The sequence below is a fragment of the Emydura macquarii genome, unplaced genomic scaffold, assembly GCF_026122565.2.
Source record: "Emydura macquarii macquarii isolate MOO-44397 ecotype Brisbane River unplaced genomic scaffold, CSIRO-AGI_Emac_v2 contig_2473, whole genome shotgun sequence".
Taxonomy (NCBI): domain Eukaryota; kingdom Metazoa; phylum Chordata; order Testudines; family Chelidae; genus Emydura; species Emydura macquarii.
Genome location: NW_027132610.1, coordinates 13,374,837 through 13,396,135, shown reverse-complemented (window position 1 = coordinate 13,396,135; position 21,299 = coordinate 13,374,837). Strand labels below are relative to the sequence as shown.

Sequence of the window (21,299 nt, the reverse complement as noted above, 5' to 3'; positions counted from 1 at the left end):
AAACTCCCTGTATTCAGAGGACATTCAGAGAGACTAGCATGTGCACATCCATAGAACAGTAAGTGATCACAAATTCTCTGTTCATGCTCCAACATGATTATTCAAAATGTATATTTCTTTGAAGTATTTTAAGATTAAAATGCAAAATAATATAGACCAAAAATAGCAACGTCTACATTTTATTTAGTATCTTAATAGTCAACAAGTGCTGAACTAGGCAAATTACCGATATAACCTCCCCTTGTAAAAACTGCATAATGGGTTTTAGTGAAACCGTTATACTGGCTATTGTGCAAGAATCTTTTTATTTAGTCCAAGGAGCACGTTCTGAATTTCAGAAATTACTTCTCATTAGAAAACTCACTTTATTAAAACACGTGTTTTCAAAAGCTATAACTGCATTTTTAAAAGTTATCATTGAAAATCATTTACAATGAAAGACTTTTTGCAAAAACATATTGGAGTGACTTAAAAGTATCTCCTGAGTTTTCTCTCCTACTTGAAGAAACATTTAACGATTGTTTTTGAATTTATAGCGAATAAAGCAACAATAGGTATAAACCACATGTAAGAAAGGTAACCTATAATAAATACCCCACCACATGTATGCTCGACTTAAAAAAAATCAGATTCAAATTTTTATGCCCAACGGAAATACAAGGTCAAATATGTAAATCGTTCTTAAATTGATTAGATCTACTTCTCTTGCAGATGTCAAGGTGTTTTTGTAATATTAAACAATGTAAAAAATTAGAGATTTCCCTAGAATCAGACGTTGTGCTGAGGTCCACGATAGCCATTTTCTTTGTCAGAAACAGAACATTAATTTCAGTATGTGAGCAGATATCATTTATTCAAATGTGCAGTATTTTCCTATTTGGAAACTAACGTTCTTGAAATAAAGGGATTCTATAAAAATCCACTGCAAGAGAAAAGCCCATCACTGTGTCTTAGGGGACCTCAGTCTGGGACCGCTGTTACCTCAAGGGATTTCAGAGCAATTGGCTTAACTGCTAAATCTGCCCATGTTCATACAAAAGCATTCAGAGAAAGACTGTTAAAAACGTGCACGCTGTAAGTAATAGAGGATTTGCCATCATTAATACATTTCGCTTTTTAATAAAACACAGTAAAAGACCACAGGAGTAAGAGGCGTTTGAGGGAGGAGGGGGACCTTCCCCACCCTAGGATGTGCGTTCCGATTATATTCTCCGGGCAGTGTTTAACATACAAATCACTTTCAGGCAATGCATAGTGTAAACACACCCAGCCCACGAGGAAACGCACTCTACTCACTTTGGGGTCAATCTTCTTGAAGGCCGGATCATCCTCATCTACTTCGAAGTAGATTTCCGTGGTGGTGATGGAGAGAGTTCCTTTGGCCACTACCACAGGGGCGATGAGCTGAGCCGGCGTGCTGAGAACCACCGGGCCTGCAAGACAAGGGCAGAGGCGTCAGGCCGTAGCAACTCCAGCCGGACCTCCCGCCTTCCTTACTGAATGCAGGCCACTAATAAAGTCCATTTGTAAGTTGCTTTATGTCTTTCTTGCCAGTGCTCACCACTTTGATCTCTCGTGAGTAGTCTGAAAAGAGTTTGTGAGCGGTATGGTAAGACCCCGAAATGAATCAATGACCAAAATTCAGGGGGGCTAGAATGAAAAATTACTGCCCCTCAGAAACGGGGTCCTTCTCCTTTCGTGACATTCTTATTCCTGATTAAGGCGAACACTGTTTAGATACAGAAGGGTGCAAGTAGCAGTGACACTTTACATATAGTTCTCAATAAACAGGGTCAGCCAGTTCATGCGAAGGGAGTCCCAAAGCTAATAGTTTCCACAAAGTCTGGGGAGTCATCTAGAAATCTGCGCTTTCCTGGGAAAAGCAAATACAGCAGCCCGTACTTTTATAGCAGCCGAAAACATTCCCTTTCAGTAGTGTTAACTCCGAGTCCACAGCTTAACTCAGAAGACATCACAAAAGGGGGGACATAGCCTCCTGTGATGTCTCAAAAAGCAGCGCCCCAACGTTATATGCGTTTCTTAACATCATTTTTATTTCAATCTCTTAACACTAGGAACTTTAAAAATAATTTTACCATAACCTTTTACACAAAATATAACCCCTTGCAAGCCATGTGTGCGCGCACTGAGGGGTGGGGTGGGCTAATTCGTATTCTGCCAGCCTTTACGGCGCATTGGGGGAGGTTTGAATTTTAGGAAACCATTTCTGCTTTAATACAAAGAGGCACCACAGATTATCTTTTTTCCCCCCCGCCATGTGATCTTTAATCCGAATTCAGTAAATCTTCCGTTAAACTGCTAATGTGATTTATAGGAAGCTCAGTTATTCTAAACAAAAATAGATTAAATAGAAAACTCTCTTACAGTCCACCACTGATTCGCACGGGAAAATGTATACCTAGACACATGAAACACAAGTAACAAAGGCTCACTCGACATTTTGGAAACTCAGTTCACAAATCAAGACATTTTACTGATGCACCTTTTAAAAGCTATTCAGCTCAATGGATGTTAGACATTCTCCCCGTCACATTCATGCCGTGACAATGCGCTGTACAAAGAGCGGGATGGCGTGCAGGTGACTGGCTATCTGCCCGCCGTGTGTGAACGGCCAGTTGCGATCCCCAGGCACCAGCTCCCCTGGGGATGGGCGGCGTGGTGAGACAGCCTGGCACGGACAGGGCAGGCTCTGCTCTGCACAACAGCACCAGGCCCACGGGCACCGGTACCACCGTCTGCTCCTTCCACAGTGTTGCATGCACACACACCTCACAACCAGATCGTGTAGGCAACACTTCAAATTCCTCAATTAGTCCAAATTAGCCGCATATCAGCGCATCTAAGTGTCAGGTTGTTCCTGTTTTACCCAATTTGAGAGTGCATTGCAGTGCATTGTCATTTCCTTTACAAAATAAATGAAGGGGAAGGCACGGATTAGCGCGTGTACAAGGGGGAATCTCACTCTTTCACTGACGCTTTCGGCAGCCCGGTGCGGCAGGCTGGATAATATGGATACAAACTCGAGTTTTCCCTCATTTTATTGTTTCCCATCTCCTAATAAACCAGGGTAGCCTCTTGACGCCAGTCAGCTGATCTGCATCACATGTCGCGGGTTTGCTTTGCTCCTGTCCCCCTTTAGCCTCCATCTTCTCTCTGTTATTCTGCTGTGCGAGCCGCGCCGCTTCGCGCCGCTAGGAAGCCTGGCCTCTCTGCAAAGGGCAGGGTGATCGATCTGCAACGGCCCTTTAAAGGCTCATCAATCTTAATCTAGGTTGCTCAAGTAATTATGCCCGATTCTGTTGTACGATTACAAGTGGATTTGGGTTTCTATTCCCCAGGCCCCTCTTCTTTGTGTTTCTAGGAGGAGGATCTATCTAAGCGGACAGCGGCTCCCTGCCCTGCAGAACCGTTTGCCCTCCTAAACAGACCATTGCAACCACTCTTTTAACCCTTCACCAACAGTACTACCAGAGCAAGCGCGTTGCCTTCCCTCCTCACTGTGCTGTACACATTGCAATGGGTGTACGGGCCTTTGTGCTAGAAGAAAACTGCGTGGAGATGATGCATAGTGGAAACAACTCGATATTCTATCATTTTAAGGAAGCCTTAGTGGGCCTTACTGAATCCCAGAGGGAAGATCATCTATTTAATCCAATTACTTCTCTTTCCCTTGTGTTACGGATAAAATCAAAACAAAGTTAACTGGTATTTAATGGTCATAAAACCAAAGCCTATAACCAGAAATCTACAAGAACAATAGGGGACTCTCGCGTGTAACACACACACACACGCGGTTCACTTCCAAGACTGTGATTTAATTCAGGGATCAGTGAATTTCACATTTTTTTTTTCCCCAGAGAAAGACTCAGTGCTCCTTAAACGTTAAAGTGATTTTGACCAAAAGATTGTCGTTTGAATACAGCGCACTTTCTAGATTAGTGGAAACGTAACACAAGTCAGAGCTATGCAAACACAAATACGAATAAACGTTATTGTACTTTCCAAGGAAAAAAGATTTCTATGAAATATGTCTCCTTCCAAAGGAGGGATGAGGGCTTCCTCTGAACGGGTTAAATACTATGGGATTTCTTATATTGTTCCAGAGAAAAATAGATTTTAAAATCCTTGCCGCCCTCTCTCCCCCTTCTCCCCCCCAAAAAAGACACAAAATGAAATATTCAGTCATATTAGTGTGTCATTTTTACACTAGTCCTTTGGAAATCTCCAATTACAACTTCCGATTCCATAGCATGTTAAAGGAGCACTGAGTCTTTTTGTTGTAGCCTTCAGGGAGCAAACCAGCCACTGAGAGAATATGAAATTAATCCACTGCAGCTAGAGAGAGAGAGAGAGGATTATGTTTTAATCCCCTTTGGGATAGTCTCTGGATTTTAAGGATCCGATATTAAAATGTTTACATAAAAGCATAATCAAAACACTGCAGATTTTCCATATGGTAGCCAGTTATCTGGAAGCTGGGGGTTCTCATCCAACACACAACCGACCATCCCGTGAAACAATAGCGCAGTACACCTGACGCCAGAAAGCTTTAGAGGAGCTAGCTCCTTCGGTTCTGGAAAGACAACGAGCCACCAGTCTAACCCAGTAACCGTCGGGATCGGCGAATCGCGCTTTTGGTTTGAAAGCAAATATTCATTTCAAGCACAGACATAACAACAACAAGGCGAACAGTAATGACCCAGCGCACACCAGTATGATATGTGGGGCATTAGGAAGCAGTTACAAAATGAATGTTGCTAAATCTCCTGCTAATAATGCATGTTAAACAGCAACTAAAATACGATGCTCCCACCTGAGCGCTAGAAAGACAGCAACTGGTTTTCTGCGCTATACAATTTGGGGTTTAATTGTTGGTTGACAGGCCACCACGCCCTGTTATCTCTACAAAAGCAGAGAAAAGAACAGTGGAAACGCTTGTCAGGAATTTGGATGCTTAAAAAGAGAGTATCTTTTCAAGTACAATTTAGTTGAGCATTTCCAACCATTTTGAAGTAATCGGGCGGCCAGCAGTGTAAGGGAGAAAGCGCAACAAACACAATTAAGAATTTACTTTAGATCTACAGGTTTTTTTAATCGGCTCACGTGTAGAACTTTCCGTTTAGTGCGTCCCCTGTGGTAGGGCCATGTGATTTGCGTTTCTAAAACAAACGATGGAGCAAATATCCACTTTTTAAAAGTAATATTTTTTTTTCAAAAGTAAATACTTGTGGGATTGGGCGGTTCCACTGCAAACGCAGAAATTAGTATGTTTTTCCCCCTCTTTTGGTTAACATTTTGATATACAAAGAGTTGGGTTCTTGTTTTAGAAAGCGAGCAAAGAAAGTCAATACAAATGAAAAGTTTTACGAGCTGAGAGATAGCTTACCATTTACAAAAACAACATCGATAAAATTACTTCGTTGGAATCTGGCCTTTCATGAAAGCCCAGCAAGTGTAACATTCTGAAATATTACCTTAAAGATTTCAGCTTTCTTAAAACAGCTTTGAGGTGGTTGTTTTTAATGGTAAGAGTTAGAGAAGTTGGTGTTTACATTGTAGGTGTATTTGCTAAAATGAGAGTGCCCAATAATTCCTAAGTGGAAATATGTTTTTAATACACCTGTTGGATTATGAAAAAAATATTTTTATAGCTAACACTGGTTTATAATATGAACCTCAACAGGAACATTAGAAAGTTGAAAAGAGTAGATAAAGGGAATTTAATTTGTATGTGGATAGTTTGAATGGAAAACATAGTTTTGTATAACTTCAAAAAGCACACGTCAGTATAATCTGTGCTATTTTAATTCAATGACCTGCTGTACAATATAGTGTACAATAAATACAATCCTAGTATCAACAACAGAGACAGATATTATACATATGAAGTAGATTTTGCTATTTTAAAATAAAAATCCAACCAGTTTTTTTCAAGTTGAAAGATGGCATCAGAAACTGTCATTTATCTGAATTGTAACAATCTAATATGCTGCTCATCATTTAAATAGTTTCTTTACATCTAAATGTGCACTATGATATAAGCCCCTAAGAAATCAACTAAAATTTCTAAAGTAATACAAATAAATGATAATTCACACCAACTAAAAAGAGCAAGTAAAGCAATTGACATTAATGTCACAATTTAAAATAGTTCTAAAACCAAGACTCTGAAATGGGCTTGCACTTTAAAATAACTGGTTTAAAATGTGCACTGAAACCTTTTTTATTTAAAAAGTTAAAAAAAATCCAAAACCAATTTATAATCACAGAATTAAGATACAATCAACAGTAGCTTTAGGCACCAGATAAAAATGAAGGGAAAGGGATTTAGAATCAAGGAAACCAAAAATAATGAAAAAATATAGGTAATTGAACAGTGTAAATATAAACAAATTTATATTCCTGATGTGCAGAATTCAGAGAATGTAGCCATCTTTGTTTCCTCTTACTTTTATAATTCTGACCCCAAAAAGTATTTTCAGAAAAATTCTTCAATAAATATCCTTAAATTTCTCACATCAGGATGGCAAGACTCCACTTACAAGATCAAGAAGTGGAAGTTCACTCCCTCTCAGTGATACTCCTAAAAGCTAAGGCCATCTTATAGGGCAATGTAAATTCAGCATTCATTATATAGTGTTACTAACAGATTTCAACATACATTAGTATTGACCAACTTGTTGATCGTAAAAACAACCAAACCTAAATTTGACTACTGTGCTTTTTTCTTATCTCTCAATCTCCAGTAAACACTAATTTAATCCCCCGCTACAATCCACTACGTTTATCATTTTGTCTTGCCTGTTAACTCACATTTTTTATATTTAGGGTGAGGGAAGCTATGGGGTGGGGTTTTTTAATTGACACTATCAAACTAAACAGACCCCAAATTCTAAAATTTGACCCAAGTTTTTTCTTCTTTTGGCAAATTCAGGTACTTTAAAAAAAATAAAGAACTGCTTTAATGCTCTTTTCCAAAGGCAACAATGAAACAATTTCAGCAGCTCAGCTCTCCTGAGTAGTGTCATAACAACAAACAAATGTAATTTACATGAAGGGGAAAATTGTAAAAATAAATAAATATTTCACCAGTGAATGAAGTAAACAGCAAGTAAATAATCTTTCTTAAATTATAAAAAAAAATACTTTGCATCTATTTAAAACATGAGGGGACAAATTCTGCCATGTGGTGTATAGGTATGTGGCTCCCATTTCAATGACAGCCACATGTGCACATCTAAAAGAAGATTTTTGTCTGAATTATGTATCTTCTGGGTATTGTTTAGAGAGAAATGTAAAAGAATGTTCAATTATTTTTATGAAAATGTTTTGCTTTATGATATTCATAGACACATACTCCTGTTTGTATTGTTCAAAATATGGTGTAAGGCGGGGTAGTCAATAGGAGGTCCTTGGTCCAAATCCAGACTGCCAGAGGCTTTTCACCATACCACACCACAGGGTGCGCCTCCCACAGGGCTGAAACCCCGGGCCCTGAGTCCGGTGAACCTGTCAGGGCTCCATTTAGGGAGGGTCCGAGTTATGAATCACCTGCCCCCCAAGTTATGAGTCAGCCCCAGGCACCTGCTGGGGCTCCCGTGCTGTCAGTTCTGTGGGGTGGGGCTCGGTTTACGGAGAACACCTGCCACCCTGAGTTACCTCTCAGCCCCGGGCACCAGCTCCCCCAAGTCCGCCAGCACACAGCCAGTCATTCCTCTACCTGCACTCTCTCCCCAAACTGACTGCCCATGGCCCCCCAGAGTTTTGTGGTCAAGTCAAAAGCCTCTAGCGGTTTGGATTTGGCCCACGGTCCACCTCTGAACTACCCATGTAATAGACCCTGGATATATTACACAGCAGTTTGTGTGTTTGTTGAACAGGGGCACTAGTGATGTGAAAAAATGTTTCTCTGGAGTCCGGAACTTGACCATACTTTGACCAAGAAATCTGGACCTTGACCAAAAATAATTGACTACCCCTGATGTAAGGCATCTGTGATATAAGGCTTCATCCAGCTCCCATTTAAATCAATGATTTGATGGTGCAGGATCAAGCCATCGATGAATGAAGTCCTGGGCAGATAGAAGTCATTATGAAAATGTGCTGAACCATGACAATTAACTGGTAACTGTCCAGAGCTATGACACCTGGCAAACCTCATGTCTGCAGACCCAGGGATGAACACTGATCCTCCATTACTCAAGGAAACGTGAAAGGCCATCCAAAGGCTATGCCATGGATGTGTTGCTGGACTTGATGGTATTCCACCCACGCTGCTCAAAGGTACCTTGGAACCTGTGAACATCAGCCTATATCAACTCTTCTTAAAAGTATGGGCAACAGACAAAATACCAGCTGAATGGAAAGATGGCATCCTAATGTCCCTGTATAAGGGCAAAGGATCTTGCGCTAAGTAAGGCAACTACAAGTTGATCTCATTATCAGTCCCTGGAAAGGTCTTTGCTCGCCTTCTTCTTGGTAGAATGCAGCCTCTCTTCAACAGACATTGGTGTGCACAGCGATTTCACTGTTGGGCAGTCACTAGGGCAGCACTTTAGCTTGCACTGAAAGGAGTTGGCATTCCAGATGTTCTGCTACATCTAGTGTGTGATCTTCACACTGGTACAAGAATGTGCATTGGTTTGTGGCTTTTGCTGTGTTTCTACACAACCTTGGGTGTGAGAGGGATCCATTCTCTCCCTGGCACTATTCTATTGAGCTATCAACTGAATTAGGACTTGCTGCTCCATACATTGGAATCAAGATTGGCCAAGAAGTGTTCACAACCATGACTACACTGATGACACTGCTCTGCTTGTGGAAATGTAAGATCATTTCAACCCTGCTCTCCAAGACACCACCTCAACTATGGGGTTAAATATCTCATGGCAGAAGACCATGTTTCAGAACCTTTGAGTTGAGCAGCAGATCCCCCACTGCAAGTAGGACTGAGTACCAGGGAGAGTGTTGTTGAGTTTATCTACCTAGGATACAAGCAGAGTTCAAATGGTCACAGCAAACCTGATATTTTTCGACAAATAGGTCTCACTGTCTCCTGCATGAAGACCATGTCTTGCTTATGGATGCAAAAATGTCTGCGCTGAGACAAAGTTCAGGATCTATCAAATCTTTGTATTATCTATATTGTTATATAGGTAAAAACATGGATCTTCTTATAGGCAGATTTGGAGTGGCTAGAGATTCCATATGTGCTGCCAGCACCAAATCCTGAGCATAAAGTGGTTTGACTTTGTGCAAAATTTCATAATCTCCCAGAGATCAGCCTTTCTTTAATCGTTCATTATATTCAAAACCGGCTTTGCATGCTTTTCAGCTAAGTCACCAGACTGGACAAGAATACCGCAGCCACACCAGGCTCTGGAACTCTCCATTGATTCACAAAGGGTTGTGTGCCCTGACCTCACCCGGTGCTGCCCACACAACTGTCTCAGAGATTCATGGATTTGCAGGACTGTGCCAGATCTGGGAACTTCATTACATGATGCCTGGTGCAACACCTTCAACTGTGATGACTCTGGCTGGCACAATGGTCCTCAGTAGACTGTGTTTTTTTGATGATGACAATCAAACCTATAGTGTGCTGGGATAACTTCAATCAGCACCACAGTGGAAACAACTAATGGCCAATCTACAGGACAACTTCATACTTCAACTAGATTCCCTAAAATTATTGTTTTGTCCCACTAATGCAGTTAAAGCATGGTTCCAATCTGTAGTGTAGAAACAATGTCCTTGAACTTTGCTAAAGCCTTGAACAGTTCACATGGATTTAGCACGGATCAGGGACGTGGTTAAGATTCTGTCTCAACTGCTGCCAGATGATTCCGTATCAGCAGTTGCTAAGACTGTCCTTAATCATTTGCATCTGGCCAGGAGCTTGTAGCTATTTAAGATTTGGAGCTCACTATCATGATTCATGCATTTATCACCGTAAGATTAGACTAATACAATGTGTTCCGCATGAAACTTCACCTTAAAACCATACGGTAACTGAGGCTGGGACAAAAAAGAGCAGCTTGCTTGTTGAGTAGTACATCCTGCTGTGAGCATATTACACCTGTGTTCCATGATCTACACTGGTTGCTTGCTGGCTTCCAGGCAGACTGTAGGGTGTTGCTTTTGACCTATACAGCCCTAAATCAGGAGTAGTCAATTATTTTTTGTCAAGGTCCAAATTTCTTGGTCAAGGTATAGTCAAGGCTCAGACTCAAGAGAAAACAATAAAAAAACCCAACAATAATGATAATAAGTAAATAAATAAAAGGATTTTGGGATCTGTTCAAAAGCAACTGAAAGTCTGGATTTGGCCTGTGGTCCGCCTATTGACTACCCTTTACCCTAAATGATCTGGGACCTCTCTGAGAAACCACTTCCCTTCTTTTGTGAAATTATTACAGTTCTCTGTGAGGAATAATAAAAGATGCTTCATCAAAAAGTGACAAGGAAAAACTTCACCTGATTCTGGGAAAAAGCAGCATGATGGCCAAAATGGCATTGTGCTACATCTGGCCCCTGGATCAGAAACTGACAGTAATAACAAATGGACACAAAGGGTCAAACTCCAAACATTGTATGTACCAATAACTTTGATGGATTGTACCTGCCTCTGAAGAGCTATCTGAGGGGGTCTGTCTTTTTCTTACACTTTGGCAACAGTAGTATAGCTAGTTATGCAAATAAACTCATTGAACTGAATCAAATTATGAGGGCTTCAACCTTGGAATTTTGAAATAGTCCATTGCACTACTTTCAAGCCACGTGCAAAGGCTCTTATTTCCTCAGGTTGTGGGAAAGAAAGGGGAAGATGGCTGAGAGTTAATATGCTCAGGGAGGGTGGGGTAATTTGATTGGTTACTTGCTGTGTGCATGTTGGACTGTGAGGGAAGAAATAAGATGCTGAATTTGTGAATGTTATATATTATGTACATGCTTGTAAAAGACACCAAAGGTGTAGCAGAGTCACTATTTCAAATTTGTTTTAAACTGAAAAAAGATGTAAAACAGCACACAATTCCCTCCTTACAGACTAACTTTAGGGGACTGTCCATGCAGCAGCTGAAACTTTTCTGGCAGATGTTTTTGAACACAGTTGATGCTTGCATGATTTCCTTGACCAGTGAGGACAGGGATTTTGTTGAAGATCTGCGGGAAGCAGATTGTGCTACTATGTTTTTTTGACTACTTTTTATAAAACTGTGTTCAGAAAAAAATCCCTATTCATACTGGTCAGTAAAATTGTGAATATAGCAACTATTGTTTAAACTCAATTGTTGCTAGCATAATTTCAGATTTAGGCCTCAATCCTGCAAATCTAATTTGTGTAGTCTGACTATTACACCTGCATGGAGCTCAGTGAAGTTGTTGGGGCTTTGCCTGTGCAGATCAGTGTGCATGACCAAGGCAATAGTTTTGACAGGCAATACAATACAATGAGTGCCCTGGGACAGTGATTCTTGGGGAGCTGAGAAGCTTTGCTTGCTTGCTCATTTGCAGACAGTATTAAAACAAACCTGCACCCATCAGAAGTAGGAGAATGGTGTCCTCTAGAACAGTGGTTCTGAACCCTTCCAGACTACTGTACTACTTTCAGGAGTCTGACTGGTCTTGTGTACCCAAAGTTTCACCTCACTTAAGAACTACTTGCTTACAAAGGTCAGACATAAAAATACAGAAGTGGTACAGCACACTATTACTGAAAAATTGCTTACTTTCTCATTGTACCATATAATTATAAAATAAATTGATTGGAATATAAATATTGTACTTACATTTCAGTGTGATACTGGAACCTGTGGGCCTTGTCTGAAGCCCAGGACCTGCCACCCGGAGATAAGTTATATGCTTCAGCTTCCTGAGGCATGGGGCCACAGGCTATTGCCCTGCTTCCGACCCCCTCTAATGCCGGCCCTGCATGTCACCCTCTAATGCTGGCCCTGCAGTTGCAACCCCCTTAAACCCATACCATAACCCCTTTGGGGGTTGAGACCCCCAGGTTCAGAAACACTGATCTAGGTGAGTTGAGTACTCCCTGGAAGACCTCTGCGTACCCCTGGTTGAGAACCACTGCCTTAGAACCCTGTAGATCTGCTAAGGAGGGGAGAACCATAAGGACATGAAAACATTCTCAGTACCCCAAACCCTGATAATAAGTCCAGAGTAGCCAACTTTAGTCATTAGGAGGCAGGGAAAGCAAGAAATCCAGCGGCCATGTTAGGAGTCAGGGAACCCAGCCCAGACATCAGTCCACTAGGGAGCTCAGTATCCAAAAATGGGTGAATAAGAATAAACATTTTTAGGAACGGGGTGGAGGAGGAGACAGGCAAGGTAAGAGGAGCTCTTCAAAGTTGTGCTTGGGAGTTCATTCATGTATGATAGGGTATTTTGGATTAGGTGAAACCAAATTGATTAAAATGCTAAAATGCCTAAAAATAGGATGTTTCTGAAATTGTTGCTTTTGACATTTTTCGAGGTAGGAAACAACTATATAGCAGCAGAACAGCGTGTGTAAGTGTAGTTTATGTCTGAATTTAAATTAAACTCACAAAAATAATTTCCTTCTTTACACATTTATATAAGGATCAAAATTTGAATATATAGCAGTCACAGACTGTGGAAATCTGGCTCAGTAAACTTTCCATGTTTGGAAGACTAAGACAAGACTAAGATGGCTACATATTCTTACAATAAAGTAAGGGGCCAATGAAAACTCTGGCAGACTGGGTTGTAAGGAATGGATGAAGAGATGCAACCTGCACTGATCAAGGTGAGATGTTGATGAAACTGAGGAAAGAGGACATCAGAAGATGTCCTATACTATTCTTTAACAATGGTCAAGAGAAAGCTATACACTTTGGCACAACCGACCAGATGATCTATATGGTTGAGTCCTAGTAAAGAAAATTCAGTTGAACATTTTGGGCACAAGAGATGCTATTGACTTTGAATACATTTTAAAATGCATTTCCCTCCCAAAATTCAGTTTATAAGTATATAAAAGACAGATTCAGAAAAAATCCTATTCAGCTTCTCCACCACCTAAGTATTTATTTTTTTAATGAGGCTTTGTAATCTTGCAATTGTATTCCTGGTTTGGAAGCAAGACAGTTTTTACAACTGAACCTAGCCCTATGTAAGGCTCCTAAAATCATGTCAGAAATGAAAATGAAGCTTTTGTTAGAATTGTAATTGAAAATCTCTCTTAAGGGCTAAATTATTTAGTTTTTTATTTTAGTTAATGTTAAAGTTCTAGAGCTTTTGGAACTGTTCCAATTTTTCCTCAACAAAAACATTCAAAAACAATATTTATTGGAAATTACTCAAAATCGTAATAATTTGTGTGATTGTGACTGAAACAAGTAATTTTGCATAGGCCACCAAACAGCTGCTGGTAATTTTTGCTTACTATCAGTCTCATCTGGATTTGATCAGATGATCTGGAACGGAGAGGTCCTGTATCTCAATAATACTATAAGCTGTTCAATTCCCATGACCCAACTTATTTATCGTAGCCCAGGGCAGGAAGCCAATGCATCCAGCATGCTACTATAGATATATCTACACAGCAAACAACAACCCGCAGCTGGCCCATGCCAGCTGACTCAGGCTGCTGGGGCTCAGGTTGTGGGGCTGTTTCATTGCAGTATCGGCTTCTGGGGTTCAGGCTTCAGCCTAAGCTTTGGTACCCTGCCACTTCACAGGATCTTAGAGCCCAGGCTCCAGCCTGAGTCCAGAAGTCAACTCAGCAATTAAACAGCCTCTTAGCCCAAGCTCCATGAGCCTAAGTCAGCTGGTGTAGACATACCCAATGATGTCTGGACAGAGAGCTGCACTGCTTCCAGTTCTGAAGCTGAGCAGGATTGAAGATTGCTGCCTCAACAGCAGGTAGTAGTGCTGTTTATTGGGGGCATCTCAACACTCGGGTTCTAGGTACTAAATGTTGCTGTGTGCTGATGTTGACTTGCTCCTCCCTTCACCCTCTGACTCAAGCTTTAATGCCACCACAACACGTGAACAGACAGTATGGAGTTCCCCTCTGCCCCAAGATGGCTCTCCAAGGAGGCCAACTACAAGGTTTTGTAGTTAAAGCACTGAATCAGATTCTCTGGATTCAATTCCTGGCTGTCACAGACTTCCATTGGTGAGTCACTCAACCTATTGAAAGGCAGATTTCTACCAACTCAGAGAAATAGTAGGCAAGGTCCCATGGAAAGCCCAATTAGGAAGAAAAGGAGTTGAAGGGGGTGGGCAGTTTTTAAAAGATGCAATACTACAAGCTGAACATGCAGCTATTTTGATGCAGAGGAAAGAAGAGCCATAGGAGGCCAATGTGGATGCACAAGGAGCTTTTTAGCTATCTAAAAAACAAAAGGAAATGAAAGGAGGGTCACGTCACCAAGGAAGTATACAGGAGAATAGTACATGTGTGTAGGGACAAAAGCAGGAAAGCCAAGGCAATGAATGAGTTACAGCTGGCAATAAATGTTAGAAACAACAAGAAGGGGTTCTTCAAATATGTCATGCAAAAAAGAAAGATCAAGCATGGTGTGGGTCTGTTGCTCAATAAAGGCGGTGAGCTGGCAATGGAAGATGATAGGAAGACAGAGCTGCTCAATGCCTACTTTGCTTCAGTCTTCTCACAAAAAATAATGTGACCGGATGACTAGCAAAGTTACCATAAGACAATAAACGGAAACGGATGCAGATGGAAGTAAGTAAAGAACAATGCCAGACACCTTCTGACCAATTCGAATGAATTTAAATCAGTGGGGCTGGATACTATTCATCCGAGGGTACTAAAAGAATTAGCTGAAGAAATCTTGGACCCATGGGCAATAATATTTACAAGTTCACAGATGGCAGGAGAGGTCTCGGAAGACTGGAGCAGGGCTAATATAGTGCCCATCTTTAAAAAAGGGGGAAAAGGAGGAGCTGGAGAATATACACCAGTCATTCTAATACCATTCAGACTTTGATACCTGGGAAACTACTAGAGCAATGTATAAAACATTCAAGTTGTGAATATCTGGAGGATGAAGGGGTAATTACTAGCAGCCAGCATGGACTTAACGAAGAACAAATCATGTCAAACCAGATTGATTTCCTTCTTTGACAGTGCAACTGATTTGGTGGATACGGAGAATGTGGTGGACATAATATACTTGGACTTTAGCAAGGCTTTTGACAGTGTTCCACATGACATTCTGATAAGTAAGCCAGAGAAATGTGGGCTTGGCAGAACTACCATTAAGTGGATACATAATTGGTTAAACAACCGCAAATGAAGAGTAATGGAATGATGTCGGATTGGAGGCAGATTTCAAGTGGGGTTCCACAGGGATCTGTTCTGGGTCCGGTGTTGCTTAACATCTTTATTAATTACCTGAATATAGGTATAGAGATCAAGTTTGCAGCTGATACAAAGCTAGGGGGGGGGATTGCTAACATTTTAGAGGATGCACTAAAATTCAGAAGGATCTTGATAAATTGGACATTTTGGCTATAAACAACAAAATGAAATTCAACACAGACAAATGTAAGGTGCTACCCTTAGGGAAGGGAAACCAAATGTACACAGAATTGGGGAAAACTGGCTTAGCAGCAGCACTGCTGAGAAGGATCTGGGAGTTGTGGTGGATCACAATTTCAATATGAGTCAGCAATGTGATGCTGTTTCAAAAAAATGTAACCTAAAATTGCATTTGCTTAACAGAGGCATAGCATTCAAGTCATGGGAGGTGATAGTACTGCTGTACTTGGCGCTGTTTAGGCCTCAGTTAGAGTACTGTGTCCAATTTTCATCACCAATGTATAAAAATGATGTAGAGAAACTGGAAAGGATCTAGCGGTGGGTGACAAAGATGATTAAAGGATGGAATGGAAGCCACATGAGCAAAGGCTGAAGGAAGTGGATATGTTTACTTTGGAAAAGAGGAGTTTAAGGGGGATATGATAGCAATCTTCAAATACTTGAAAATTTTCCTAAAAAAGATGGAGAAAGTTGTTCTCTTTTACCACAGAGGGCAGGACAAGAGGCAATGGGTTCAAACTACAACACAGCAGACTTAGATTAAATTTTAGGAAAAACTTCCTAACTGTAAGAACTGTAGAACAATAGAATAGACTTTGTAGGGAGGTTATGGAAATTCCTTCATTGGAGGTTTTCAAAAGGAGGCTGGATAGCCATCTGTCTTGGATAGTTTAGACACAACAAATCCTGCAGCTTGGCAGTGAGTTAGACTAGATGACCCTTGTGGTCACTTTTAACCCTATAATTTGTGGAACACAGAATCTTTCCAAAGGTTCGCCAAGGCCAAATTCTGCCCTCAGATGTGTGCACCCAGCTCTCACTGAAGTTAATGTGAGTTGTATACATGCAGCAGAGGTCAGAATGTATTCCTAAAACTTTAAACTCATGTAATCAAAGTGATTTGAAATTTATTTTAATCTGTTCTCCAGTTTCTAGTTTAGCTTCTTATCTATTTAAAAAAAAAGGTTGTAAAGACAATACTAATTATCAGTTAGTACATATTCCACATTGGAAGTATATATTTATCAGGAAATACTATAACAATATATTTTTGATTATGAAAAAATTATTTACTTCGTAGAACAAATTATTAGTAAATTTCCATTTTTAGGCTCCTAAAGGAAATGATAACGTTAGAAAATGGAAAAGAAAAAAACTACTAAGGATACAGAAGAGTTAGGGATTATTGCTTAACTACAATTGGTTTGATTGCAATACCATTGATTCACAATTTATCATTAGAAACTGGGCTACAATAGACTGGGCTATTTTAGTCATTAGTTCTCACAAACATGTGACTTGCCTCTTGAAGTGAACAGCCTGGGAAGAAAAGGAGCTAAAATTGAAAAAGAAAATAGTATTTACATATTAAATACTTTACCAAGACAATAAAAATAAAATGTTGATAATTGGTCACACCACATAATCCTGTTAAAATAGTGCTGCAACTGAACATATTGAGACTAAACAACTTTCTTTGTATCCATTACACAAAAAAAGAAGCAATTTTGTCTGAGCAATGAAATCCACTACATCACTGGCATTAATTAAAACAGAAAACAAATATTCTGAATGAGATCCAATCTAATTTATCCTCACTTTGACAAATGGAATAATACGAGAATTATCCAATGACTAAAAAAATCAAGAATTCAATTATGTAAAAATTCCTGCATGTCGTATATAATTTATAGAAGGATGTTCTATACTGATTTGTGCAATGTAGTTGAGGAAAAGCTATGAAGGAAAGTCTCCGGAATGAAAGATACTTAAGAACCAATCATGTGAGGGTTTGCCGGAGTAGACCCATACTCTGTTTCAACTTTCTTTAGTATTTTTCAGTTTTATTTTAACTTTTCAAATCAAGGTATTACAATATTTATATTTTCTGAGTGAAAAGTTTTTTTTAATAACTAATGTCTTCTTTTTTTAAAAGTTGCACTGTTTTAATAAAACATGGGTTTTTTAAAACTGATTGAGTTAAATGTGTCCAAAACACTGTGTGGGCGCTCTTAATTCAATTTTTACTTGGTTTATATTGATTTAGTTTAACTTGATTCTTTAGTGAGTCAAGCTAAATCAATATAAGCCAGGTTTAAATTGAATTCAGAGTGTCCATGTAGGGTTACGAACCCATTTAAGTAACTCATTTTTTAAACTGACTTTAAGTTAAACCAGTAGAGATCTTTGAATACAGACAGGCCTAAATGTGGATCTTCTCTGAAAAGTAGAAGTAAATGACACTGTGGAGTCCTATATTTACTGTGTTTCAAAGACTTCTAGATCAAACATGTTCAATTTACAAATAAAAATGTTATTTTCAGTGGCAAACCCTGCAAACTGAACCTGGTATCTGAAAGCCAAGCTGGGTTCTTTACATCTCATTCCATCACAGTTCTAAAGGTTCAACAGTCCCAATCCTGTCCTTAATGACACTTAGTGAAAATCCATTACGTTCAATGCCTGCTTCACAGAGTTAAACTTTTTAGGGCAGGAACTGTCAGTATTTGTACAGTGTCAAGCACAATGGTGTCCTATGGTTGACAACAGTCCCTTATTACAAAGGGCACCCCTTATTTTTTCATCTCTGTACAATAAGATCAGGAGTGGGTTAGTGCTGTAAAAAGTAGCAAGAATAACCCTGGTTAATATAGGTGAGTACTGCTTATTATTACTAATATTATTATTACATTAATTATGATAATCACAATAATATTGGGAGGAGGGATAGGGTGAGGGTGCTAAGAAAACAGTCACTTATTTTTGAAATACAATGTTGGCAACCCTAGATAGTCTGAAACATTACTGTAATATAAATAATAATCTTAATAAGGGATTGTTCCTGTACTTTGAACTTCGTGTAAGTCTGTTCATAGTTAGAGTCGAATGAAATTAGGAATTTCTGTCTACTGGGAAATTCTTATATTTCAGTATTTGTTTTCATCCCAAATTGGGGGGAGGGAGAGAAGGGGGAGAAATCAAACTTTTTTCATGGAATGGAATTCCAACAAATTCCCATTTAGAAGTCAAAACATTTCATTTTGACATTTTTTTTTTTTTTTAAATCAAAACAGAACATTTTGACATTCCCAAAATCAGAATGTTTAGGGTTGTTGAACTGATTGGAAACGCTTCATTGTGAGTCAGTTCAATATTAAATTGCACTTTCCCACAGTGGCGCACTACTTCATGGGGGTTATGGTTTGGGTATCTGATGTCCCCATTTTCCCCTTTGGGCCAGGAGGCCTGATTGCATATCTCCTAATGCACCCAGAGTAGTGAGTCCCAGGGTGCACCATGTAGCTTGATCAGAGGGAAATCAAAACTGCATTATGGGAGAATTCTCCAGAGAGCACAGCCCATAGAAAAGAATGGGGGCCCAAAACACAACTCCCATAAAGCAGTGCACTGATAGGGAAATTTAGTTTAATTTTTTGTTGAACTGATTTGAAACAAAATATTTCAGGTTAGTTCAAAATATGAAATATTCTGATTCGGGTCAAACCAGAACATTTAGATTTGGCAGAAACTGCAACTTCCATCAGAAAATCATTTGTATGGAAAGTTCCCAATCAGCTCAATTAACAACATACAAAGAAAAAAATAATCTACCTCACTCTTAACTGTGTTTGCTCTGCTAATAGGAATAAACGGTAATAAAACGTACTTTAGGGTACATCTAAAGTGCAGTAACACACTTGTGGCTTTGACAGAACGTAAACGTTCAGGCCTGGGCTCCCCCCCACAGGCTCTCAGATCGCAGGCTCCAGCACAAGCCAAAATGTCTACACTAAGTCAGCCCACCTGGGCCAGTGGGTTTTTTTAAACTATAGACATACCGTAAGTCACTAAAGCAAGCACATATGACTCCAGGTACATGTGAGTGACAGGTGTATAAAAGATGCATTTTTACATAATCACTGTTCAAAAGAGAGCCACACTTCTGTTTTTTCCAAGAGAAAGAATGGCTGGTCTTGTTTCTGTGGGTCCTGCTCTTGACAATCCTGTGGGTTCTAAATTTTCTTATGCAGGTTGCTAGGACCTGTGTTTTGGAATCATTCTGTGAGCATGAGGTTCTTTGAAAAACAGTTTTCTTATCTGGTGCAAAATCATGCAGCAAATAACTGAAGGGATTGGTGGAGCTGACACAGCATCAGGGGGATGTTTTGGGACAGTTAACTCCTGCATTTATTTTCTCTCTTCTGCTCTCCCTCCTCCCCCATTAGGGAAGAGTGACTGAGTTTCAAGGATTAGGGTTAGCATGATGGTAAAAATGAAACATTGGGAGGGGTTTTTTTGTTGGTGTGCACACACATGTACTGCTGCCACATTTCTTGCTACTACTTTAATGTGGTCAGAGAGCCTCCCCTATATTCTGTGATACAGCAGCGTTTGTCCTACTAGGAGTGACAATTGCAGAAAGGAGACTAAGCAGGTGGTAGTAATACTTCTGAAGTCCCTTGATGGTGCAGCTGAGACACTGCATGATATTATACAACAGGCCAAAGCTCCACAAAGATGATGAGATCCACATATTACAAGATGGCACTGACACATGTGTTTACAACATTCAGATTTGCCTTTGGAAGTGCCTTGGCAAGCATTCAGGCAAATTGCTGAAATTCCTAAGGCAGATTTCTTGGCAGTGTTTAAAATGTTAATTTTTGCCAATGTCCATAATGCAGATTCAAATTATATAGAGAAAGCGCTAAATTCATAGTAGGGTGGAGGGTCATACTCATCTGCATCTCTAAGAACACAAACATAGTGAAGTGTCATGGGGCATGCATTGCATCTCAGTGTTTTGACTAGCAGGACAGTGTCAGATATGTACAAAAGCCTACAGTTTGCAGAAGGACTATAGGGACTTTTTAAGATGCATAACAGCTTTATTAGATTGCCATGCACGTTCAATCAACATTTCAATATAGCTGCGTACTGTAGCCTTTAAACCCTAATAATTTTGTATATGTATTTATTTGGGGTATATGTCAAAGTTAACAGGGTGGAGCTTGATAGAGATGCCTCGGAGCTTTCTCTGTTATTAAATGAAACCTACCAAAGGGATTTATATTAAACAATCACCAGGGCCTGATGAAATGCATCCTAAAATACTCAAGGAGCTGACTGAGGAGATATCTGAGCCATTAGCGATTATCTTTGAAAAGTCTTGGAAGACAGGAGAGATTCCAGAACACTGGAAAAGGGCAAATATAGTGCCCATCTACAAAAATGGAAATAAGAACAAACTGGGGAATTACAGACCAGTCAGCTTAACTGCTGAACCAGGAAAGATAATGGAGCAGATAATTAAGCAATCAATTTGCAAACATCTAGAAGATAATAAGGTAATAAGTAACAGTCAGCATGGATTTGTCAAGAACAAATCATGTCAAACCAACCTGATAGCTTTCTTTGAAAGGGTAACAAGTCTTGGGATAGGGGAGAGGCGGTAGATGTGGTATATCTTGACTTTAGAAAGGCTTTTGATACTGTTCCGCATGATCTTCTCATAAACAAAGTAGGGAAATACAACCTAGAGGGAGATACTATAAGGTGTATATAAAATTGGTTGGAAAACAGTTCCCAGAGTAGTTATCAATGGTTCACAGCCACGCTGGAAGGGCATAATGAGTGGGGTTCTGCAGGGATCAGTTCTGGGTCCGGTTCAGTTCAATATTTTCATCAATAATTTAGATAATGGCATAGATAATACATTTATGAAGTTTGC

At 39.8% G+C, this 21,299-nt stretch overlaps 1 protein-coding gene across 9 annotated transcripts in view; it reads right to left on the bottom strand.

The window, feature by feature from the left end:
* The window catches only part of NBEA (neurobeachin), a 748,678-nt gene that overhangs the window by 228,902 nt on the left and 498,477 nt on the right, over positions 1-21,299 (bottom strand). For all 9 annotated transcript variants that reach the window (XM_067562991.1, XM_067562985.1, XM_067562986.1 and 6 more), the window contains one exon: positions 1,297-1,433. In XM_067562991.1, coding sequence (XP_067419092.1) covers positions 1,297-1,433 — 137 coding nt within the window. The remainder of the gene's footprint in view (positions 1-1,296; positions 1,434-21,299) is intronic.